Genomic DNA, 26,150 nt, shown 5'->3' with positions numbered 1-26,150 from the left:
CCCTTTACGATGTCAAAAGGGCATGCTTTGACAACCCTTTCCTCTTCACTTTTTCGCCTTTTGTTTGCAATATGTTACCCATGGGAACTTTGAATGGACAAAGAAAGAGATGCACACTTGCCACATAAATACAAATTGAATGAAGCGTACACAAAGAATGACCAGCTAAGTTTGATGGAATCATATTAAAAAGAAAAGCATCAAAACCCTGAACTTAGCATATTCTTGTTGATACCTTCTTAACGTCCTCTTCTCTTATTTACGATATTTGGAGATTCTTATGACGGCCTACGAATAACTACGATGGTAGGCCTGTGATTCCAAACAACAGAAAACAACAAAACATTCAACATCTTCACATCGAATCCTAAAGTGGTTCCCCTTCGTTACAGTGTAATAGCAGTTCTAATCTGCAAACTACGCCATTAGGCACAACGATTCTACATCGGATATTCAGTAATTTGACATCGTCTGTTTAAAAAAAAAAATGCAATTTGACATCGTCATCTTGGAATTCATTGTTTAACAAATTCTTTCATCCCTTAAGAGAGAGAGAGAGAGAGAGAGAGAGAGAGGACGTACAATTTATATTTCAATCATAAAATAAAGAGGTTCAAAACAAGGACTGAATCGCCAGTCACGGAGAAGAATTATCCTTGAAATCGGAATCGAGTCGGGAAGCGATAGCTGAATGGTACATGACGTCGTGAAACGATGACGTGCTTGTAGTCATCATACGGAGTTGCCTCGCCTTATCTTCCGTCAATCGACCCGGAAGAAACCTTGCGATCGTCGATTTTTGTCCGGCTTCCGTTTCCAATTCACCTCGTCTTGATTTCTTCAGCTCGGTATCCTTATCGGAATCGATGTAGTCGGGATCGGACGATACTCCAAATAGCGGCGCAAACCACCACGTCGAGGAAGACGAAACAGTGGGACTCTTCCAGCGGTCGGAGTGAGGTTTAAGGTAACCGGGAATAGCACAGGCGTTGAATCCGGTGGGGCAGAAAGTGAGAAGATGATTAGCCATAAAGAAATAGGGATTTTGGAATTGGGAAAAAATTTAAGAGCAGCTGACAACTGAAACTGGAGAACTGGGTTACAAACCACTGAGCTAATGCTATATTCTCAATACCAACGTATAAAAGATGGGTGGAGTAACGGATAAGTCGGTAACAGGTGGAGGTGATTGGTAGGGTTCGGTTCGCCTTTCTCTTACCGGATGGTCCGGTCAATCTTTTGGTCTGATTTTATGGGTCCCGGGATGGATGTGACATTGATGGTTATACCATTTGACTATTTTAACCCTCTTACTTTTCTTTTCCCCCTTTCTCTAAGGATTACTACTATTTAGGCATTTCATCTCCGTAAAAGATCTTTTAGGTCTTCTTAATTGTAAGGTAAAGCACACTAATAGATATCATCTTAATTTTAAGGGTAAATTAAACTATTATTCAAAAGATAAACTACATCATTTCTCATTCAACTTCAATCTTTTTCCTATTTTATTTACTATGCTTTCAATTTTTTCTCAATTTATGCATTACAATTTCGAATTGTTGATGTTTTTATCATTATAAATTATTTTATTATTATTGTTCTATGATGTAGTATTTTTTATTATTATTTAAATATAAAATTAATTTAAAATAAATAATAAAATAATATTTTCATTTTTCTATCATCTACAACGTTACCACCGCTCATTCTCGTTATCGTCGATCACTGTTAGCCTTCAGAACCAATAACCATTTAATCTTAAATTGTACCAAGAGACTCACTTTATCACGCTGAGTCTGAATATGGTGATTGTTTCACGAGAAAATGTCTCAGAGCTCGTAAATCTCAACTAAAATATTTCGGTTTTCTCACTTTTGATCTCATATTCGTGGATTTCGGAGCATCTTCCGACAAAATAGATGTCAGATTCGGACTTAGAGAGTTGATACGAAGCGACCCATAAAATATGTGATCGAACAGACAACGTCTAAAGCGGTTGACAAGCTGTTGGCGTTTTGATTTTCTCACTTTTGATAGGATCTAGAGTATAAAAATGGAGGTCGGCTTTGGACTCAAGAGATCGAAACGAAACAGCCGATGAAATTTGAGATTGAACGACAATCATCTATGGCTATCGACGGTGGCGTCTGACGTCGACGAATAGTGGACATCCACCATCTATTTTATTTTATATTTTAAATTATTTTAATATTAAATAATAATAAAATATTATGTTATTAAAATAATAAAAGTAATAAAAAATAATTCAGAGTAATCAAAGCAGGAACAATTCGAAAGTTCAATGAGTAGATTGAAAATACTAAATATATAATTAGTGAAATAAGAGATACTAAAGTTCAGTGAGAAATGATATAGTTTACGCTTGTTTAAAATACTACGTCACTTCTTAAAATTTATGTTCAGGTATATTTTGATTATCTATTTATTTGATAAATATTAAAGATTTGTAATTAATATTATCAATATAATGAACAACGTTATATAATAATATTATAAATATAAAATTTATAGATTTCAATGAGATATTGATTTGGATTTTTAGTCTTATTGTTTTTAAATGAATATTGATGATAAATTTATTATTATAGTTTCGTTTTAGTTGAGATACTTAGGTTAGATTTATTAAGTTCAAAAATATTAGATTCACGTTCAAGAGGTTTAAAATGAATAAACTTAAATTTTTTAGGTTTAAAATGATAATATTTATAATGTTAGACACTTAGAATATTCGAAAAATAGTTTAGACACCTAAATGAGAAAATTGTTATAGTTTGGGTAATTTTTTTATATTAAGTATTTATTATATGCTTAACTACATTTGCATGTTTTTAAAACCAAAATTTATTATTATAGTTTCGTTTTAGTTGAGATACTTAGGTTAGATTTATTAAGTTCAAAAATATTAGATTCGCGTTCAAGAGGTTTAAAATGAATAAACTTAAATTTTTTAGGTTTAAAATGATAATATTTATAACGTTAGACACTTAGAATATTCGAAAAATAGTTTAGACACCTAAATGAGAAAATTGTTATAGTTTGGGTAATTTTTTTATATTAAGTTTTATTATATGCTTAACTACATTTGCATGTTTTTAAAACCAAAATTAATGTTTCAATAAATAATTAATTAACCAACAAAAAGTAAAAAACAGATTAATAAGCCAATCTTGATTTTTAACGTTCATTGTATCAGATACGTTCATCGTTCATGCAGCTGTCGACCAGGCTATCTTGCATGATTCGGCTTGCCTGTCTCAATAACGGCCGGACTCTAGGGCTTGTCGGTCGGCTTTGTATCAGACAAGTTCATGCAGCTGCCCTAGGGATCAACATTTCATCTTCATTCGATGAGTTTTTACTCGATCTGATTTGGTTCCCGTCAAGTTTTTATTTTAAAACTTTAATTTCAAGTTCGGTTTTATCATATTTTTCTAAGGATGCGATTGAGTTTAATTTTTGTTTAGGGTGAGAAATCCGATCAAACATAATATTATAATTATGAATTATATATTTATAAATAATTATATATTTTTTGCAATTAAAACCTTATTTTATATGTGTAGATCGGGTGAAAATTTTAAACATAAAAAGGATCGAGTTTCGAGTTAGGTGGGATTTTTCTAAACCCGAACCGGGTCAAATACAAATGAGATAACCTAAGTTTTTAATATAATTCGAGTAGATTAAAAATCTAATCCGATATGTGATCATCTCCCGCCCACGTTTTTAATATATTTAAAAACATGTCATTATCTTAACAATACTTATGAAATTATTATTATTTTCACTAAAATGCATCAAATAAAAATCGTTTTATATTATGCATATAATAACATCTCCATCAATACATCTAAAATGGGAAATAAAACTATAAACTACTACACATAAATAATATAATTACTATATACCAATTAATTAATCATAAAAGAACACACCTGAGTAATCTCATTAACCAACTGGCTTTCTTTATAAAGTACAAATGAATGAATAATTAATTAATAAGCTAATGTATTTACTATTTAAATATACATGTCATGATTCTTTTCATTAATACATGAGTTTCCATCAAATATATATAGGTTTACTTTATTTCCTTTGCGTAACTATTCTTAATATGATACTATATATATACACGTCTACATGTTGGGTCATACATTTATAAATAAAAAATCAATTAATACATAGATAGTATAAATAAGTATTTTTATTTTAATACATCAAGTGGTCTAAATGATAAAATAGAATATTAATCTCTCCATAGATTTTGAGTTTGAATAGCGATGTCATGATGTGCATGCGTTGTCAATAAGTTAAAAAAATTATGAACTGATCCTTGTAATCATCTTAGGTTATTAAAAAAGTTGTTTATTTTAAGGTTAAAGCGTTTTATTTATGATTTATGATTTACAGGTTTATGTTTAAGTTTAGAATTTAAAGTTTCAGAGCTTATAATTCAAAATTTTGAGTTTTAGGGTCAAAGGTTAAGGATTAGAATAGATAACCAACAACCAGTTGGTCTAGTGGGATAAGACACTAGGTTCCTTAAGCAGGGTTAGGGTTTCGAATCTTGGCGTTTGCGAATGGAGTAAACTGGGTTGAGAGGATTGCCCTCGCCTTTGTAGTACCCGATCTGGATTAGTTGATTAATAGATCGGAGTAGTGATTAATTAAAAAAAGAAGAAGATATGATTATAATAAATTTTAGAAAATATGTGAATTAAATAATATCCCTTTATATATTACAATACCAAAATAAACTCTCATCCACTAAATACATAGATTTAATATACGTGTCAAAATACTAGTATAGTAATTGTTTTTTTATATAATATCAAATTTCGTCCTTAATATTCATCAGAATAATATATTTTCTTCCATTCTTATATAATTTTGATCAAAATGAATTATTTTATAACATGAATTAAAATTATAATAGCATAAGAATATATTTGTAATATCAAATATATATAATTATTTTATAAATTATATATTTTTAATAATTGATAAAAAATATTGATGACTTAAATAATTAAATACTTTAAAAATATTAAGTTTTTTAAGATAGTATGGTGACAATGGTGTGTATGGATGGATAGTCTTCTATTTCTGTGATTACTCTTTCCGGAAAAGGAAAGAGTCAACGCTTTTGCCCCTTCTGACTTTTGAAATAGAACATATGTTATGTTGTAGAGTGTTCGTCATATGGACATGCTCGACGTTAATATGAATATATTGTATGATGTGATTGTGTTGTTATGTGTGGTTCGTAATAGGGGCGTATGCATACGGTCACATAGGGGTCAAATGCACACCTATTATTTTTTATTAAATATTTATTATAGTTCAATATATTAAAAAAGAAAAAAAATAAGAAATTTTGTATACCCATTATATTGAATAGAAGGCTATTAAAATTTTTGAACCCATATTTCTAAATTTCTCGATCCGCTACTGGTTGATAATATTTTATCTAAATTCGAATAGAATGAAATAGATGGCCTTTTTAATCTTTTATTTAGGTTATTGGGGAGAATTATTTATATTCGAACTAAAAATTTAACAATACAAGTCATTAATAACTACACTCGTAAATTAATAATTAGTTTATTTAGTAAAATGAGACATTGGATTTTTTAAGTATAGTCATCAACTTGACATTATAATCATCACTATAATGCATTTTTATAGTACTTATCTAATTAATCGATTAATAAATTAAATATTAATAATTAAATTTTGAAGCTTTTATTAAATGCCACTTGCTGGCGTGATGGCATATTATTGCGCTATTTTTTGAAGATTGATGAGCCGTCCAGTATTATAAAGTTGACTCTCATTATTATAATTATAAAATAAATCTAAAAGATTGGTTTGAATAAAAAAGTTAATTTATTTGAAGATAAAAAATGATTATATATTATTATTATTATTTATTATACCGATAGTGATTTTCGTAAGTAGGATTTTAGCGTTGTTAATATATATTTTATTTTAAAATTGTAGACTCTAGAGTCTAAAACTTTAAATTTTAATTCTTAAATAGAACACACGATACCGTTAACATCTCGTTTACTGTTCTTGCATGAAATAATTTTTATATTATTAATTTATTTCACTTTTAAATTGATTCATTTAACTATATTTAAATTAATTTAAGAAAATCTCACAAGGGAAAGTGTTTACAAAAATTAAGCTCGTTAAAACACTAATATTTACAAGAGAAAAGAAAATAATAATGAAAAACTCTTCTATTGTGTTTGATTGCTTGGATTGGTGTTGTCATACTTCTTCAAGTGTCATCAACTTGTTTTTATGTTGAAATGAGTTTGTGGTCGTTTCTGGTCGTTGGGATGTTTTGGAGTTTCTGTAAAATAAAACTGCCAAGAACATGGAGTATCGGTACCACCTTTGTAATATTTAAATAAACTAGCCTTTGAAAACCGTTGGGGTTGACTAGTATCGATACCACTGTGTAAAGTAGTATCAATACCTATTTTGCATTATGGAATTTGAGTTGGAAAAAAATTGGTACTATCAATACCACCTAGAGAGTATCGATACTTCTCTTACCTTTGATATCAGTATCACATGAACAATATCGGTAATGTTCATGTAGTATCGATACTGTAAGAGCAGTATCGGTACTACGTACCCATAAAATTGTTTTGTGCTCAAATTCTAGTTTAATTAACTTTGAATTATTTTTGAGAACTTTGAACAAATTCAATCAAGTCCAAAAACACTTTACCTTAATTTGTTATATCAAAATATTATAAAAACATAGTTCAACAATATTGATTAATATAATTAACAAAGACATAAAATATTATTTTACCAAAATTCAAATCAATTTCATTGCTTAAAATTTAATTGTTTCAATTTTGGACTTTGGTTTTGGTTCAATGTAAGCACCAAATTGTTAATTTTGAAACAGTAGTATAATAATATAAATGGATCTTTTCGTCATTAGATCTAAATCCATTAAATTCATTATATTAAAATTTTTATCTTTTCTCAAATGTAACCCTAATTACAAAATACCCCAAATAACTACACAAATTGCTTCACAATCTTTTTCAAAGCTTTATATTAAATGTAGTGTTAGTGTGTAAAAATCCACAATAAATCAAACTAAGATACATCTTTAATAAATTAAATTTATTTTAATAATCCGAAATAAAGTTTAAATATGAAACAATAACATTTTTAATGATACATAACATTAAATAAATATGATTTCATGAATGGTATTTTAATTAACAAATTATTAATTAAATTAAGAAGAAGTCGATTTTATTATGATTATTTAAATTATTTCCTTACATATATTAACTTTTTTTTAATCCACTGTAATCTACTTTTATTCATTGAAATAGTAGTGAATCTTGCAACTGAATACAGTAAATCCAGCATGAAGTATAAATAATATATGGAAATTATTTGATTACACACACCAACCAAACTCGGTCAGCTTATAAATTGTATACATATTTAAACCATATAAAAGGTCCAGCTGAGAGCTGCGTTTTTGAAGGAGAAGAAGACGGTGAAGAAAGAGAGAGACAGAGAGCAGAACATAAGAGAAAGGAGCTCGAAAACCATGGATACCCTGATTAGAAACAGAGGCGTATTCAGGGTCTCAGTGTGTGGGCAAGAAGAGATAGATCATCTCTCAAGAGACAGCAGCCATTACAGTCTATCCACCGGAATACTTCCTTCGCTCGGCGCCAGAAGCAACCGCCGAGTCAAGCTCAGGAGATTCATTGTTTCACCTTACGATCGTCGTTACAGGTCAATATAACAAAAAGGGTTCATTTCTTTTTCTCTTTTGATTTTACATCTTTGGGCTGTTCTTCATCACCGTTTCTGCAAAAAAAATTCACGTTTTAGAATTCTGGGTTCTTTTTTTTAATGCTGTTTTGACTTAAGGTGTCTGTTATTGTGGGGGATTATGGTCATCAATGAGTATAATAAACTCATCTTTTTCTTTGCGGGAAAATCACGGCATTGAATCTCGTGGGCTTTGTTTTGGCAAATACGAAGTAATTTTTTTTCTATTTCTGATTTCTTCGATGCTAGCTTGTCATTTACTTATTGTTTACACTTTGTTCTTTAGCGAGAAAAGCTAAGAGTAGAGGAATTTGATGCTGATTTCACATTAATGCCATTCTTTGGAATCTCAGGTTGCAAAAATTTGTTTGTTTCTTTTGGTTTTTCACTTTTGCCATTTGTTTCTTCTTAGTTCGTTTCTGTTATCATTTTGTTTTTATTAGTAAGATTTATGTTTTTGTTATACGTGTTGGGATATGAAAAGGGACCATCCTGAAGTCAGAATCTCTTATGGCGCTCTGCTTAAATTATTGATAATATTACTTTTCTTTTTAAAAGATCTTCAGGTTGATTCCTATCTCTTCCAAAAGAATGATTTTAATATCAAATTTTAGGGGCTTGATGTGCCCCTGGAGATTTTATTAACTGTGTCATTTGTCCTTGCAGTTTCTGTTGTTTTCTTTGGTTTGAAAAACAATCGAATGGTTTTGAAACGTTTTATGCGAATTCGAAGTCCAAATATAACTATATTGATTCTTGCAGGATATGGCAGACTTTTCTGGTTATTCTGGTGGTCTATACTGCTTGGGTATCGCCGTTTGAATTCGGATTCATTAAGAAGCCAGAGGCACCACTCTCCATTACTGATAATGTTGTTAATGGATTCTTTGCCCTGGATATTGTTCTCACCTTCTTTGTTGCATACCTTGATAAAGCTACCTATCTACTCATTGATGATTCGAAGAAGATTGCTTGGAAGTATGGCAGTTCCTGGTTGGTTTTTGACATTATATCCACGATACCATCCGAACTTGCTCAGAAGATCTCCCCTAAGCCACTACGCTCTTATGACTTATTTAATATGCTTCGCCTTTGGCGTCTCCGCAGAGTTAGTGCCTTGTTTTCCAGGTACTGGAGTTTCTTTTTCCCTTCATCAGCTAAACTTTATGTCTTTGTTAATTCTAAAAGTTTGTTTATTATCTTCACTTGTTTGATTGTGGCATGGCTTATTGTTTTGCTTTTTCAATAGATTGGAGAAAGACAAGAACTACAACTACTTTTGGGTTCGATGTGCTAAACTTATTTGTGTAAGTACTACGAAAAGAAGCTAGACAATTAGCCTTGAATTTTTTTTTCTAGGAAGGCACGATTCATGAGGCTCTGGATGGTTTTTTTAGGTTACTCTTTTTGCTGTTCATTGTGCCGGATGCTTCTATTATCTTATAGCTGCACGATATCATGACCCTGGAAGAACCTGGATTGGAGCATCTTTGGGAGACAATTTCCGCGAACAGAGTTTGTCGATTCAATATGTGACATCAATGTACTGGTCTATCACCACACTGACTACTGTTGGCTATGGGGATTTGCATCCTGTGAATACCAGAGAGATGGTATTTGACATTTTCTACATGCTTTTCAACCTGGGGATGACCGCATATTTGATCGGTAACATGACAAACTTGGTTGTCCATGGAACCAGCCGAACTAGAAGATTTGTGAGTGACATATTATAGTTTATCTAGCTAATCAATTACCTTGAGTTATTTTTTCTTCTTTTCAGTATGTGTTTCAACTTTTGAGTTCCCTCGATTATGCATTTTGTCCACACCAAAATTGGATTTTCCTTTGGTAATCTTTCCTTCTTGTGTTTTTGGCTCTCAGAGGGATACCATTCAAGCTGCCTCAAGTTTTGCTCAAAGAAACCAATTGCCTCCTCGCCTACAAGACCAGATGCTGGCACATTTATGTCTGAAGTTCAGGACAGATTCGGAGGGGCTGCAGCAGCAAGAGACTCTCGATTCCCTTCCTAAAGCCATCCGCTCGAGCATTTCACATTATCTTTTCTACTCTCTAATGGATAAGGTGTACTTGTTTCGTGGCGTTTCTAATGACTTGCTTTTTCAGCTGGTAATCCGCTAGAAACAGTCTTAAGCTTTTGTACTAAAATTCTCTTCTGTCGTTCTTTTCTGATATCTTGATCTATCTTCGTGAATAAATGTCTAAGGTCTCAGAGATGAAAGCTGAATATTTTCCTCCAAAAGAAGACGTCATCCTGCAGAATGAAGCACCTACAGATTTCTACATCCTTGTCACTGGTGCCGTGGTAAGGCCCCTTATGTCTCGATCAAATTTCTGGTTATTCTGTTAATTGATTTATGTTATCTTATTGAAACTTTTCTTTTTCCTCTTAAAATGGTCCTTGATGTTTTGCTTTGCTTCGCAGGATCTTCTGATTCTTAAAAATGGAGTTGAACAGGCAAGTTGCATCACTGAAACACTATCCTTATTGGTCAATAATCAATGAATGAATGCTAATTGAATCAAATGCTGATGCTTTCAGGTTGTCGGAGAGGCAAAAACAGGTGATATCTGCGGTGAGATAGGTGTACTTTGTTATAGGCCACAGCTCTTCACAGTGCGCACGAAACGATTGTGCCAACTACTTCGTCTAAACCGTACTACATTCCTTAATATTATTCAGGCCAATGTTGGAGACGGTACCATAATCATGAATAATCTCCTTCAGGTATACTTCTCGTACAATATAACCTAGTGACTAGTGTTGTCAATGATTGTTCCATTATAAATTTGTAGATAGAAAACTAAGATTGAAATATGCAGAAGAATAAGCTTTTCACATATTCTGCACTCTTGGAATTCTTTTTTGGGGCAGCATTTGAAAGACATGAATGATCCAATTATGGAAGGAGTCTTAATCGAAACGGAGAACATGCTGGCCTGTGGGAGAATGGATCTACCTCTCAATCTTTGCTTTGCCACACTCCGAGGAGATGACTTGTTGTTGCATCAGCTGTTGAAAAGAGGGCTGGATCCTAATGAGTCGGACAACAACGGAAGAACAGCCCTGGTTTGTGAAATTCTCCAGCTTTTGATTTGGTCATGTCTCTGAGTTATTACCGCAGTTCTAATCTTTATTTTTCTATAAAATTAGCATATAGCAGCGGCCAAAGGAAGCGAGAACTGCGTTCTCCTCTTGCTGGATTATGGTGCAGATTCTAACTGTAAAGGTATTCTCAAGTCCTTTGTGTTGATTTTTGTTTTCCGTTCGGCGATTCTTGCAGTTCTTAGTTCATTAGTCGTACAGGTGCCATTGATATGATAAAATATTATGCTTAGGAACACATGAAAGGTAGCATTCTTTATTTGTATAATTTAGATGAATGATGGTGTTATGGTATTGACTTCTGCACATGGTTGTAGGAAAAAAAACCATATTACTTGTCCAAATAAATAAACAAAATCCTGATTGATTGGGCATTACTACCCCACATCGCTCTTCCAAAACCGAAAAGCTCTTCTACCTAGAAGCTGGTTTGATCAAATAATTCCACTTTGAATTCATGTTGGAAAAAACCAATCGAGCTCGGCTCTTCTGGTTTTAATATTGGCCTGCAACTGTTCGATGTCATACTCATTTTTTAGTCAATTATTTTCCTAACATGAAGAAGTCAAATACATACATACATATACATATATATACATATACATATATACATATATATATAATTCTCTTGGATAAGATGGTTGGAACCCAGGTTTTGTTTAAACAATGTGGCCAAAATGTCAAACAAAATTATCTTGTCATGTTTTTTAGTTGACTTTCCTGTTTTATATCATGTCACTTTTTATGAGTCTATGGATGTATGGATTCATGTCCTTCATGCTATAAGTTGCACATACATTTATTTGGGTCAAATCTTTACGATTCTAGTTAATCAGTTCGGTTATTAACACCGAACAAGCCGGAATGCTTCGTGTTATATTTTATGTTTCAACTGGTTTGTTTAATTTTCTATATGCAGATTCAGAAGGAAGTGTCCCACTATGGGAGGCAATGTTAGGTGGCCACGATACCGTCGCCCAACTGCTGAAGGAAAACGGGGGAAACATAAATGCCGGAGATGTAGGTCACTTTGCGTGTACTGCAGCCGAGCAGAATAACTTAAATTTGTTGAAGGAAATTACTCGGTATGGGGGCGATGTCACACGCCCGAGAAGCAATGGTTACACGGCTCTTCATGTTGCAGTTTGTGAAGACAACATCGAAATAGTCCAATTCCTTTTGGAGCAAGGCGCGGACATTGACAAACAAGATATTCATCATTGGACCCCAAGGGATTTAGCTGAGCAACAAGGACACGAAGAAATAAGGAGTATATTTGAATCGAGTAAAGAGATGAAACCTCCATCTATCATGTCGGTAATGGAGACGCAAGAACCACGTTATCTCGGGAGGTTTACAAGTGAGCCAGTCATCCAGCCCGCAGCCCCGGAAACGGAGGGATCCTGGGGCCAATCCCGTCCAAGGCGTAGGACTAGTAACTTACACAACTCTTTGTTTGGAATAATGTCATCCGCACACAATGTGGAGAGAAATATGCTATTGTCTGTTCATCAACCAAAGAGTGTCGAGCATTCCGGTATTAACTCGGCTAGAGTGGTCGTCAGTTGCCCGGAAAAGGGGGAAACAGCCGGGAAACTTGTTCTACTTCCCGGGAGCTTCCAGGAGTTACTCGACATTGGTGCTAAGAAATTAGGGATCTTCGGGGCTAAAATTACGAGCAAAGGAGCCGAAATCGACGACATTGCGGTGATTAGAGATGGTGACCATCTTGTTTTTGTTAGTCAAGACCAAATGCAACAAGAGCCTAACAGCCAAAGCTTCCGACACGACGGGCATTCATAGACCATTTGTGCACTTTCCTAACCCTCATTCTTCTTCCAAATCCAAGCCGTCGCGTCGCAACCATCGTCTTCTGATATAAATGCGTCCGACACAACTATACGTTTTTTTTAATATATTCAGAAGACTATACTGTCCTACCAAGTTTGAATGTGTATAAAGAAATCCAGGAATGTTGGAAGGAAATTCAAGTAAAGTGACCACAAAGCCAATATGGAGTTCCGGGATGGAATTGGATAGTTACTCTGTAACAATCTTTGTAATCATTCTATTACAGTTTCAAAGCCATCAACATGGGTTGAGCTCATATATGTTATAAGCACGGATGGATCGAGGAGGTACAGTCGCATCTCTAGGAAATTTTAGATTCTTATAATATAACTTCCTAAGTTCGTAAGTTGATTATATTCTAATGTCCTTTGAAGAAAAGAGTGAATAAGTCTTTATAATTTCATCATACAAATTTAACGTTATTCATATTTTAGTCATTAAAATTTAAACTTTTTTAATTTAATCATTGAACTTTTGAATTATTCTTATTTTGATCGCTCTGCCTTTACATAGTTAATGATATTATATAATGACACGACGGACGACACCAAAATGATAACATAACAAACTTTCTTGAATTCTTGTTTACCCTTTGATTTTTCGTTTTTCTCTAATTACAATTAACTCAAAACATTATCTAAATACATATTATTAACTATACCAAAGCAAAAAAAAAAGTCTAGGAAGACAAATAATATATGCATTGAATTTGTATTATTGATCATTTAAAATTATTTTAAAACTTGTAAGGAACTGTAAATATTTCTATTGCATTATAAGAAAATTAGAGATTGATCATCTGCACCGGGGACTTAACCAGGCCATAGCTGCTGTTGCTGCACAATCAACAGAGAATAATTGCCGATAATATCTGTTGACGAAAGCAAGTCTCCAATAACCCCAAGCTCTTGAAATTCACACCATTCCCGTAGACCCGAGGTCAGTGGATCTTCACTGTTGTATCGTCTCCCAACGATGATCAGCTGGTAGTTTTCCACCACCGATCGGAGAAAACTCGACGTTTCCGGTCCATCATTCACCTGTTCCTCCACGTACGTTAAGTCCACAGTTTCTCTGATAGGCCTCAACATCTTATTGTCAAACGTTTGATCATTATCGCCTAAGATCACGCCCATGTTGTTCGCAGCTTTGAGATGGAATACCGAATACAGTGAGTGTAATGCTTTCGTCTTCTGAAATTAGTCTACCTAAAGCTATGGCTTCCCAGTCGTCTCGACCACCTAAGATGATCACGGCGATGTTGAAGGTTGAAGAGTTGTTCGATGATGGTGATGATGATGTGCCTCTGAGATTGGTGCTTCTCAGATTGCGGCGTCCTTCGACAAGGATCCCGACCGAACATGGTGCTTTTTCAAGTATGTCCAAGTTTAGTCTTCTTACGTTATCGTCTTCCGTTTCGATGGTCCCGTCGACATACCATCTCCGGTGGAAGGGGAGTATTATGAAGGACGTTGAACGGTTCATGGCAAGGTTGCATATGTCTTCGTACATCAAATTTGGTGGTGAGACCGCGGTGAAAACGTTCACCGATACGGCTTCCGAATTGTCACGTTCGAACTGATTGAATGTGAAGACGACGCTTTCGGAGTGTGGTCCATTCGGCATTTACTTTTTGTGCTTCTGATGAGCGATGAACAACGGCGTGGCGCGTCCTCTGAGCTTGACAAGGTGCAGGACGTCCAAGCCAATGGGGCTCTCTTTGGTCGGACATGACGCATTGAGTAGGTTGATAATGGCATTGACATTAGCCGGTACGTGAATGCAACCGATCATTTGCAGCTCCTGGTTGAACTTGGAATCCATCACGGTCCTTTTCTGAAAGCATAAGTACTTCCTCGATGGATCGTAACGCCATTTCACGATCATTGGTGTCAACACACATTTTCGTCCTACTAGGATTCAAACTCCAAAAAATAGGATAGAATTTTGCTAGGATTTAAACTCCTAAAAATAGGATAGAGTTCTACTATTATTTAAACTCCTAAAGATAGGATCCACAAGCACTATAAATAACCATTGTAACTCACTATTGGAAGAGGATTTACACACAAAACACAGAGGAAAGCACGGAAAATACAAAGGCAAAGTTGTTGTAAACGATTCGAAAAGAAAATAAAATGTAGCATCTTTTTTTACATTGGTTCGTTCATTTCTCGCATGTGCACGTTATTTTTCTTGAGATTTGGTTCGAATAACCCAAAACGTGGGTTGCGCCGATGACCAAAAAGGAGTGAGATTTCAAAGTTTCGAACCTAGATCTACCCCCGAGGCGTGTTCATTTTTTTAAAATATTTAATTCTCCTCCTAAATCATTTTTTTCCTACTTTATTATTCTTGTTATATATGCATATTACTTTCTATTAATTTTATTATATATATATATATTTATATATTTCCTATTTTGCATGTATATATACGTATATTACTTTTGATTTTTTTTATTATTATTATTTTACTTATATATATATGCTTTTACTTTTTTATATATTTTACTCATTTATTTATCTATTTTCTTTTTATATTTATCCTATATTTTATGTTTTTATATTCTTTTACTTGTTTTATTTATTATTTGCATTATCATTTTATTTTATTTAGTGTTTGCTATGTATATATTAGTGTTATTGTTTTTTTATTTTATATATTCTATTCATTTTATATTTACTTTATTTATTTCTTAATCTCCTTATTTTATTTGTTTTACTTTATTTATCATTTATTCATCTCTTCTAACCCATATTTTGACTTTTAAAGGGTATATTTGTAAATCCGTCAAAAGTAAGTAATTTTGGATCATTATTTTATCTTTTAATTTAAACTTATAATTTTCTTAATCAAAGACAATTGGAAATTACGTAGTACCGAAAGGGCAGTTCAAGGGTGCTAATCTTTCCTTGACTGTAATCGACTCCCGAACCTTACACATCTTTGGAAAGACGCAGATCAGGTAAGAAATAAGGTATCCGATCAACATATTTATTCTTAAATAAATGATCGGTGGCGACTCCAATCCATTTACCTAAGTCGAAGCCCAATTTCAGGGCCCAACCGAAAGACAGTTACGACAGCTTGGCGACTCCGCTGGGGACACAGGTAAACGAGTCAGGCTAAGGTAATTTCCAGTTGTCTTTTTAACGAAAAGGGTAAGTTTGAATTTTAAGGCAACATTTCGATCCTTATTACTTACTTTTGGTTATATTTTTTTCGAGTAAATAGTTGGACTGACCGTTTTCTAATGATTTCAGCTTTCCAAACTTTTTCATCCAAAGGCTCTATACCCGAGCTCCGAACCCTTTTAAGTGGGGGTGAAAGCGACGCCTTCGTGTGAATTTATTCACCGTGTGGGCCTAGCAAGTAGCCTCCGGGATACATATACCTTATGCCTTCGTGTGAATTTATTCTCCGTGTGGGCATAAGGGAATGTTTCCCCTCGAGTTTAACTTAGTCCATACAAGCCTGTGATGGGTTTAGGACTAAGGGTCTGGTAAGCCCAAGGGGGCACCAACAAGGAGAACTCGGGTACCGTTTTTTTAGAACCTAAACCGGAAGATGATGGAAAATTAGAGCCCACCCCAAAACCTCATTCCAAACCTTAGGCTGCTTTGATTTTATTTCCTGCCTTACTTTCTGTTCAAAGCATGCGAACTAGACAAATATGCGATTAGGATTTGTTTGAGATTAACATGCGGGATAGAGATCATGTCCGGGTAGGAATAATAAGCATGTGGGGTAGATATCATGTGGGGTAGGATTTTTCATTTTCATGATCGTTTTTTATTATTTTTCACCTCACTAACTCTTTTCATCTTTCTTTTCTTTTCTTTTCTTTTCTTTTCATCACTTGCATCATTTAAAAGAGGTATTGATCCACTAAAACGTGTTTGTTAAAACTCGAATAATCTGAATCCATGAACAAAGGTGTTGTAATACAAGAGATTAAAAACCCCGAGGTACGACTATGGTCCGAGAAGACTCAGAAGGAAAAGGGAGACAGTCTTCAAAGAAACTATGTGTCAGAGCTGGTTAGCTACGCCTCTATCAGCCTAAAACAGAACAATGTGCAAGAACTTCGAGACATCTGGGACAGTTGGAAGAATGATCGGAAACAGAAGTTCAGTCAGTGGTATGGTGACATTGCACTTTTACTTCATGTTAAGACCGATGAGCCCTTAATCAGAGCCTTGGTTCAATTCTGAAACCCGGGATACAGTTGCTTTACTTTTAACCAGGAGGACATGATACCTACCATCAAGGAGTATACTATACTATTGCACTGTGAAAGCATTAAACTGGAGCGAGCTTACGTCAAACACATCAAGAGTCAGCCTTTCAAGAACGGACTGGCTAAGATTGCAGGAGTTGATGAAAAGTGGGCGACTGACCGACTCCGACACAAAGGTAACGGGCAAGGAATTGAGTGGATCCACATAAGGCAACTAATGAAGGACCACCCTGATGAATGGAAGATTATAGACCTTTTTGCACTAGGTCTGTATGGCTTGATCATCTTTCCGAAGGTTTTGGGATGCATTGACGCAGCTGTAGTAGAATTGTTTGAGCAACTTCCGAAACGAGTCAACCCAGCACCGACCATCCTAGCCGAGACCTTTCGGTCTCTCAACCATTGCCGAAGAGCTGGCGGAGGTAGATTCATTGGATGTGTTCAGCTCCTTCAAGTCTAGATACACAACCACTTTTGGAAGACTAACGGGGTTGCTTACCACCGATTTAGCACTACATATTCCCCTTTGGGAGAGTTCATCACCATGAAATGACATGAAGGCGCTTCAAAAGAGAAGTGGACGAAAGTCTTCACTCATTTTCAGGACCGGGATATTTACCTGGAGAGCCCCCTGGTTGTTCCTCAGTGATGTTCTTTTCAAGTGTGGGAATTCTGACACTATGACCCTATTTGGACTTTGGGGTGAAGTTGGGTATGCTCCGTTGTTGGCACTTAGACAGTATGGGGCACATCAGTTTGTCCCAGTAACATATGGATTATCTATATCAGAGTTTATGTATCACGGTGACAGTTATAAGAAGATGATCAAAGAAGCAGTCGAGTCATGGAAGAAAGTATCTCGGATGGATGTCTAGAAGATTTAGTCCGAACATACCTTTGATTGTTTTTATGTCTCTTACAAGATAAAACATTTTTGTTTGAATAAGGATTATTTATAATAATGGACACTTTTCTGGATCAATGCCTCGAACATTTCATGCATTCTTGCATTTTGCATTTTTGCCTTTTTGCATTTTCATCTGCATTTTCACACAAACATGAAATTAAGTCATGAAGGACTCGATGAAGCGAATTTAACCACATGGAAGCAAGATTGTAACATTAAAGAGCCTAATCAGCTGATGATAGGACAAAGCCGATCAGGATGATATAAGAAAAGAATCCTCATATCCTAAGGACTACGATGTTGAAGCTGTTAGTTGTTACCACATAAGAAGCCCAAAATATTCCTCTGAGAACTATAAGGCGCTGAAGCGCAAGATCCAAAACCTGATGGATTCAGGGGTATAAACGGCCGAAGAAGGGGGCATGACATATACCATTTGCACTTAGAGGATTGTTTTGTTTGAACACGTCTTTGATCTTTCATGTTTGCTTACTCAAAACGATTGAATTTATGCTATTTTCTAAGGTGGAGCAATTGAAAAAATTTTAATCTTTAGTTCTTCGAATATCAAATGAATTAAGGATTCTTTTAATTCTTCAAGAATTATAGATTTTTGACATATGACAAGATTAAACCTTTCTTATCCTGTCTCAAACCCCAAAATAAAATACATTGATTCTTTACCCAAAATAACTCATGGTCATTACCAAAAAGACCAAATTTTGACATTACCTCCCTTTGAAATTCTTGAACATTGCCTTTACCTTTCTGATACACCCATACCTTTCTTTGAGTCAATAAGGTCACACCACTGTCTTTTTAGACTCAAATTTGACCTTTTTTTTACCATTAAAACCCAAGGCATTGAGTTGTTCATTTGAACAGGAGCATTCTTCTAAATTGGGGCATTTCACAGATAGCCTGAACATTGAGATATATGGGGAGAAAAAAAATCATTCGAAATAATTTTATCATGCATTAAGTACACTGTTTTCATGTGAATAGAATTGATCCTGAAAATCTACCCCCCCTGGGGATACCTCTTCTGTGAAGACTTACATGTATGAAATGATGAACGACTTTCTTTCTTTATCCCTTCACAACAGGAGAAAAAATATATCATTTATGTCCCCTTTTGAGCCTATAGTATTTTTCTTCTGATTCAACCCTAACCAAGGATCACCCTCCATGCTGGGGGCAAGGTGGAAGAAATCTGCTCACATGAGTGAAGACATCAAAAGGTGGACCAAATGGCAAGTGCGAAGATTCAATCAGAACAAAAACAAAAGAAAAGAAGCAAAAAAAGAAAAACAAAAGAAAATAGCAAAAATCAAAAAGAAAAAGGGACAAAAAGCACATGCAAAGATTCCCTAAATAAAAATGGCACATCAAGCTTCAAACTATGAGATTGATTAAGCACAATTATTCCCGAATCACTGAATCACTTCACTCAAAGATCATAGAGCATCAAGAGAAAGAGACATTTTGAGCAAGACAAGATCGAGGGTATCAGAATGAATTTATCCTTGGTTCAATACCCTAAAACACTTGTTTGAGCCTATTTATCCTTTTGTTTCATAACCATGAGCCCTGACCTACATTACGTGCCTTAAAAGTCCCTTCTAATCATACATGGATTTCTAAACAAAAGAGAATATCTTCATATTTCATCCCGTCCATCAGGATTAATCTTTGTTTGCAAAAAACAATGTAATTAATGCATGGTAGAGAAAAATAACAAAGGGGGGTTCAAGACGTAAATCCTGAATAACGTCTTGAAACCAAATGAGGATTTAAGTTAAAAACCTGAAAATGCGGCTCGAATATAAAAATTATGCAAATTAAGGCGATCAAGATAAGGCATCGCACAATCCGAGTGTGACAACGAAGGTTGGGAGTCAGAGAACACTTCCAGAAGAAAAGCATGCAAGCTACCCCATCAATCCTTTGAGCATCAAATGCCAAACCTTTGACCAAACACAATAACCTGAGACTTTTTTATCCTTTCCTTACTTAACCATTTCCCAAAAATAGCTTTGATCTTGGCACTTGTCAAATAGCTATAATTTATTGAAGGATTAACATTGTAATTAATTCTTTGATATCCGATGAACTCTAGTTTTATGATTCGTCTCAATTGTAAAATCGTGAAAGTGACAATATTTTCAAAAACTTTGGATCAAACATCTTTCAAAACTCTTTTAATTGATAACTTTGAAAATAAAAGAGAAATGAAAACATTTTTTTCAAACAAGACAGTCTCTCTAGAGTGGATCTTGGTAAATGACATACGACTCTTAGACACGAAACTCATGCTCAGAATCAATGTTGAAGCAAGAAATGAGGAACGTTTGGGGCATCTTTGAAGATTCAACATCCTAATGCAAATTATCAGATAAAATATAACCAATTCATGTTACGCGCATCTTATGCATACATTTGAGAGCATCATATTTATCATTTTTTCCACATACATAATTTTTGCAGCTTTTAGAGTCAAGTTTCGACTTCAAGACGAAGGATACTCGATTCAAAAGCACCTTTAAAGATTCATGTTGGTTGCTTAACTCAGCAGCAAGAAGCTACACTTCGACCAACTCGACAGATTGAAAGTTTCTCTCGAACTCACAATTTGCTTGAGAGTAGATTTCAACTTCACAATGAAGGATATCTAGCTCGAAGCCAAACATCCACGATTTCAAATCCACGACGGAGGATATTGTGCTACATGTGACATCGCAAGTTCAACTTCACGACGAATGGACCGCTGGTTGTCAATAAATAATTTCCCAATTTTAGAGCCAATTTCAATTTCACAGCATAGGATATTGGACTCCAGACAACACAAGTTCAACTTCACGATGAAGGGACCGCTGGTTGTCAATAAACAACTTCCCAATTTCAGAGCCAATTTCAACTTCACAGCGAAGGATATTGGACTCCAGACAACGCAAGTTCAACTTCACGACGAAGGGACCGCTGGTTGTCAATAAACAATTTCCCAATTTCAGAGCCAATTTCAACTTCACAGCGAAGGATATTGGACTCCAGACAACGCAAGTTCAACTTCACGACGAAGGGACCGCTGGTTGTCAATAAACAACTTCCCAATTTCAGAGCCAATTTCAACTTCACAGCGAATGATATTGGACTCCAGACAACGCAAGTTCAACTTCACGACGAAGGGACCGCTAGTTGTCAACAAATAACTTCTCAATTTCAGAGCCAATTTCAACTTCACAGCGAAGGATATTGGACTCAAGACAACACAAGTTCAACTTCACAACGAAGGGACAGCTGGTTGTCAATAACAATTTCCCAATTTCAGAGCCAGTTTCAACTTCACAGCGAAGGATATTGGACTCCAGACAACGCAAGTTCAACTTCACAACGAAGGGACCGCTGGTTGTCAATAAACAATTTCCCAATTTCAGAGCCAATTTCAACTTCACAGCGAAGGATATTGGACTCCAGACAACGCAAGTTTAACTTCACGACGAAGGGACCGCTGGTTGTCAATAAACAACTTCCCAATTTCAGAGCCAATTTCAACTTCTCAGCGAAGGATCTTGGACCCAAGACAACACAAGCCCAACTTCACGACGAAGGGGCGGCTGATTGTCAACAAAATTTCATTTAGAGTCAATTTCAACTTCACAGCGAAGGATATTGGACTCGAGACAACACAAGTTCAACTTCACAACGAAGGGACCGCTGGTTGTCAATAAACAATTTCCCGGTTCCAGAGCCAATTTCAACTTCACGACGGAGGATGTTGGACTCGGAACAATGCTACTTACTTGGATTTCAACTTCACGACGAAGGATATCCAATTTCAGGCTCAACTTCACGGCGAAGGGAATCGTGCACACAAGCATCATCCATCTTTAGATTGGATTTCAACTTCACGACGAAGGATATCCAACTCAAAGAAGGAGTATCTGTCAACAAAGACCTTCGAGTTTGACTACGCTCAGCTCCAAGGCACATCACTTACAGCATAACTCAAGGCTAGAAGGATTATCTGCCATCAAAATTATCGAGTTCGATTCCATTCAGCTCGATGACACATCAATCGCACTACTTTCCGGTTGCAGTTGAGGTTTTCAAGTCGAGAAGAGTACATGGGTTAACCGTGCCTTAGTGACAAGCAACCATTTTCAAGCAGCATAGCTTAAGTCAAGAAAAAGCTATCTGTCAATGAAGATTTCTGAGTTCGATTCTGATCCAAGGTCTTTAAACCGAGAATAAGATCGAAGGGCAACGAGAAGCCACGTGCTGATTCAAATTCTGAACTACGGCTTCAATTTCATATCATTTCAAGATGAACTCGACTTCACGACGGAGGAGTCATCCGTAACTCAATTCGACAGGGAGTTATTGAAACATCAGAGTTAATTTTCAACTCCACTGAACGAAAAGTGTCTTTTAATCTTTGCCCTATCCTCGTTACACGACTATGGGCAAAGAGGGGCATCTGTCAACACACATTTTCGTCCTACTAGGATTCAAACTCCTAAAAATATGATAGAATTTTGCTAGGATTCAAACTCCTAAAAATAGGATAGAGTTCTATTATTATTTAAACTCCTAAAGATAGGATCCACAAGCACTATAAATAACCATTGTAACTCACTATTGGAAGAGGATTTACACACAAAACACAGAGGAAAGCACGGAAAATACAAAGGCAAAGTTGTTGTAAACGATTCGAAAAGGAAATAAAAGGTAGCATCTTTTTTTACACTGGTTCGTTCATTTCTCGCATGTGCACGTTATTTTTCTTGAGATTTGGTTCGAATAACCCAAAACGTGGGTTGCGCCGATGACCAAAAAGGGGTGGGATTTCGAAGTTTCGAACCTAGATCTACCCCCGAGGCGTGTTCATTTTTTTAAAATATTTAATTCTCCCCCTTAAATCATTTTTTCCTACTTTATTATTCTTGTTATATATGCATATTACTTTCTATTAATTTTATTATATATGTATATATGTTTTTTTATTAGTGTTATTATATATATATATATTTTTATATATTTCTTATTTTGCATGTATATATACGTATATTACTTTTGATTTTTTTATTATTATTATTTTACTTATATATATATGCTTTTACTTTTTTATATATTTTACTCATTTATTTATCTATTTTCTTTTTATATTTATCCTATATTTTATGTTTTTATATTCTTTTACTTGTTTTATTTATTTATTTGCATTATCATTTTATTTTTATTTAGTTGTTTGCTATGTATATATTAGTGTTATTGTTTTTTATTTTATATATTCTATTCATTTTATATTTACTTTATTTATTTCTTAATCTCCTTATTTTATTTGTTTTACTTTATTTATCATTTATTCATCTCTTCTAACTCATATTTTGACTTTTAAAGGGTATATTTGTAAATCCGTCAAAAGTAAGTAATTTTGGATCATTATTTTATCTTTTAATTTAAACTTATAATTTTCTTAATCAAAGACAATTGGAAATTACGTAGTACCGAAAGGACAGTTCAAGGGTGCTAATCCTTCCTTGACTGTAATCGACTCCCGAACCCGACACATCTTTGGAAAGACGCAGATCAGATAAGAAATAAGGTATCCGATCAACCTATTTATTCTTAAATAAATGATCGGTGGCGACTCCAATCCATTTACCTAAGTCGAAGCCCATTTCCAGGGCCCAACCGAAAGACAGTTGCGACAATTGGCACGACGCTCGCTCGTCATGTGAGCGAATATATCCTTTGATATACTCCGCATTTGTGCAAGTGAATCAAGCAATAGAAAACATCAGAAACCTCATTTTATGTTTCACTATTATCCAATACATGTGTGTGCTTGACAAGATCGGAAAAATTACGACGAATACATACTCGGGTGTCGTTCATGATACTATAGGAACCCATCTCGACGATGCCTTTGGATGTCATTATAAAAGCTAGTGTCATAGAATCCCTTTGGGGCATCTTGCATAACAATGGCAACACAAAAGAGACCCCAAATTTGATGACAAGTGCTACCACAGCCGCAATTGCTTGATGATATGCAAACTCGTTAGTGTTTTTCAAGTAAGACGGTTCGAATCTCAAACCACATGTTGCAGCGAATACAGGCAGAAACAATCCCAAAACGATAGGCTCTAACTTTTCGACCAGAGCCGACCCCAATGGTGGTCCATCCAGGACAGCCAAACCGATAATAAATGGACCATATAGGACATGCAGACGAACTAGTTCAGACCACCTGGATGACATATTGAATGCCAAAAGGACGAGATGGATATTTCTTTTATCTTGCCGGCCTCGGTCGTGCGTTTCACCATCCACTTCATCCCCGGTCGCAACACGAATGCGACGAATAAAACAAAGAGCAAAGCCAATCCGATATCGATCAGGACACTTTTTGTTCCTTGTTCAAGCCATGTTTTCATCATTATGCTAAACATCGTAAGGGCTAGCGTCACAATGTCGCCTATAAGCGCTGCCGATAATGCTAGCCTACCGAGTTCCGAATTCAGCATTTTCAGCTCATCGAGAAGGCAATGTATGGTCGGGAATGAAGTCCCGGCATACGATACCGCGAGAAAAAAACTCTTGTTATTTAAACATATTGCCTCCCGGTTGAGGCACCTTAACCGTTGCCATACAAAATATCACCGGCACCACCACAGTGAGGAAACCGATTCATACAGCCTTCTTCCCGGACTTGTACATCAAGCTGAGGTCCATCTTCACCCCACTTAAGAATATAAAGAAAACGAAGCCGAAGGCTCCGACCGTCCCGAGAACCGAAATAGTTTCCTCCGATACGTTAACCAAAGAATATTTATCAGTGAAAACAATAAGAGTGAGTATTATCCCTGCCTGCATTAAAAAAATGGTCTTATTGTATCAAAATTTCTTCAAAACTAGACTAAATAAAAAATTAATGTTTGGGAGATCCTTGCTCACTACAATTTTGAAATTAGCTTGGACAACATTTATTTACACTGTTTGAAAGGAGAGGAACAAGAGGCTATTCCAGGGACGCTCACGGAATTTTGAAGCATTACTCTATGCTGTAAAACACACTGTTGCTATCCAACTAAGGGGTAGAAGTATTAATAGGAATGATAGTGTTAATACTATGCTTTGTAATCATTGGGGTATTGAATAGCTGATATTATGTTCTGCTGTAAGTAGATACTGTTTGTATTCTTGAACAAGCTGTTTTTATACAGATCTTTGGGTAATAAAATCGAATTATGCAAAAAAAAAATTAATGTTGGATTCGAGAGCATGTACTTACAAGAACCTGGGAGATGAACATTGACAGTCCCAATTTCTTGATCAGACCATGAATTGATTGAGTGAGAACAAAGACGGCAACCAAGATGCAGCCTCGGAACGGAATAGTCCATGACGCTTTTGCGTCTATCGTTTTCGAGGAGCATTGCCGTGAAGCCGCGAGAGGTGATTTTAGGAGGGATTTTAAGACAGACCTCTTCTGATATTATCGTTCCGTCCATTCCGGTGGTGTAGGAGCTTGAATTATTGATTGCCATGGCGTCTTGTTTGCTAAATGATACAAAGAATGTTTTTAATGTGAGTGGTGAAGGATTGTGTGTTAGAGTTGGGGATTTGAAGATGGCGAAATGGACATGTTTATAATATTATGATCTTCTAACAGCCTCGAGTTTCTGTTTTTTTTTTCTTTCAGTTTGAGTATTCCTGGTTTTGAACTAATTTACCTCATTGTTTAAAAAATCATTATTATTCTTAAAAGTCATGGATTCAAGTATAACTGTAAGTGTAATTAAAACGTTTACGATTAAATTTTTAAGAGTATATAGAATAAATATGACTTTATAATTATTTTAGGTTAATAAAAAAACTTTATAAGCTTTTTCACATATTCACGAACCCATGTTGTTGTTGCTGAGTACTAAACAAAATCATTTATTTTTGGTTTTGCAGTGACTGGTAGAGCATTGGCGGAGGGAAGTGAATCGGCGACTAGGATGTATCGTAAGCGGAAGAGAAAATCAGTCTCGAAGATGCCAAAGAAGCATTTATCGAAGAAGGAGACAATAAAAAAAACATTAGAAAAGACGAACTAGAAGATGACTGGTTTGCCATTGAAGCAAATGATCGAACAGGTTCTTGACGTCATTGAGAGCTAT

The 26,150-nt window shown here is 35.2% G+C and overlaps 2 protein-coding genes and 1 pseudogene across 2 annotated transcripts; 1 reads left to right on the top strand and 2 right to left on the bottom strand.

The window, feature by feature from the left end:
* Positions 1 to 360: 360 nt before the first annotated feature.
* LOC120156588 lies at positions 361 to 1,081 on the bottom strand. Its single transcript, XM_039167887.1, has one exon. It carries the CDS (start codon positions 1,028 to 1,030, stop codon positions 638 to 640), a length of 393 nt encoding a protein of 130 aa, XP_039023818.1. The 5' UTR covers positions 1,031 to 1,081; the 3' UTR covers positions 361 to 637.
* Positions 1,082 to 7,521: 6,440 nt separating this feature from the next.
* On the top strand, positions 7,522 to 12,803 carry LOC120156591 (potassium channel AKT1-like). The gene is made up of 11 exons (XM_039167889.1): positions 7,522 to 7,812; positions 8,614 to 8,979; positions 9,101 to 9,158; positions 9,249 to 9,569; positions 9,736 to 9,981; positions 10,079 to 10,177; positions 10,298 to 10,330; positions 10,415 to 10,600; positions 10,748 to 10,942; positions 11,027 to 11,102; positions 11,898 to 12,803. The coding sequence occupies exons 1-11, from the start codon at positions 7,622 to 7,624 to the stop codon at positions 12,779 to 12,781; spliced, it is 2,655 nt and encodes an 884-aa protein (XP_039023820.1). The 5' UTR covers positions 7,522 to 7,621; the 3' UTR covers positions 12,782 to 12,803.
* An 838-nt stretch (positions 12,804 to 13,641) lies between these two features.
* On the bottom strand, positions 13,642 to 25,532 carry LOC120156707 (annotated as a pseudogene).
* Positions 25,533 to 26,150: the final 618 nt, after the last annotated feature.

This window comes from Hibiscus syriacus, unplaced genomic scaffold, assembly GCF_006381635.1.
Source record: "Hibiscus syriacus cultivar Baekdansim isolate YM2019G1 unplaced genomic scaffold, ASM638163v2 tig00111234_pilon, whole genome shotgun sequence".
NCBI classification, from domain to species: Eukaryota; Viridiplantae; Streptophyta; class Magnoliopsida; order Malvales; family Malvaceae; genus Hibiscus; species Hibiscus syriacus.
The sequence above is the reverse complement of the archived record's forward strand: the minus strand, read 5'-3'. Positions and strand labels throughout refer to the sequence as shown.

Bases quoted from the DNA above. Each gene is read 5' to 3' on its own strand.
- LOC120156588 (XM_039167887.1), bottom strand. From the start codon at position 1,030: ATGGCTAATCATCTTCTCACTTTCTGCCCCACCGGATTCAACGCCTGT.
- LOC120156591 (XM_039167889.1), top strand. From the start codon at position 7,622: ATGGATACCCTGATTAGAAACAGAGGCGTATTCAGGGTCTCAGTGTGT. The intron at 9,570-9,735 runs GTGAGTGACATA...TTTGGCTCTCAG, and splicing joins CCAGCCGAACTAGAAGATTT to AGGGATACCATTCAAGCTGC. The intron at 11,103-11,897 runs GTATTCTCAAGT...TTCTATATGCAG, and splicing joins TGCAGATTCTAACTGTAAAG to ATTCAGAAGGAAGTGTCCCA.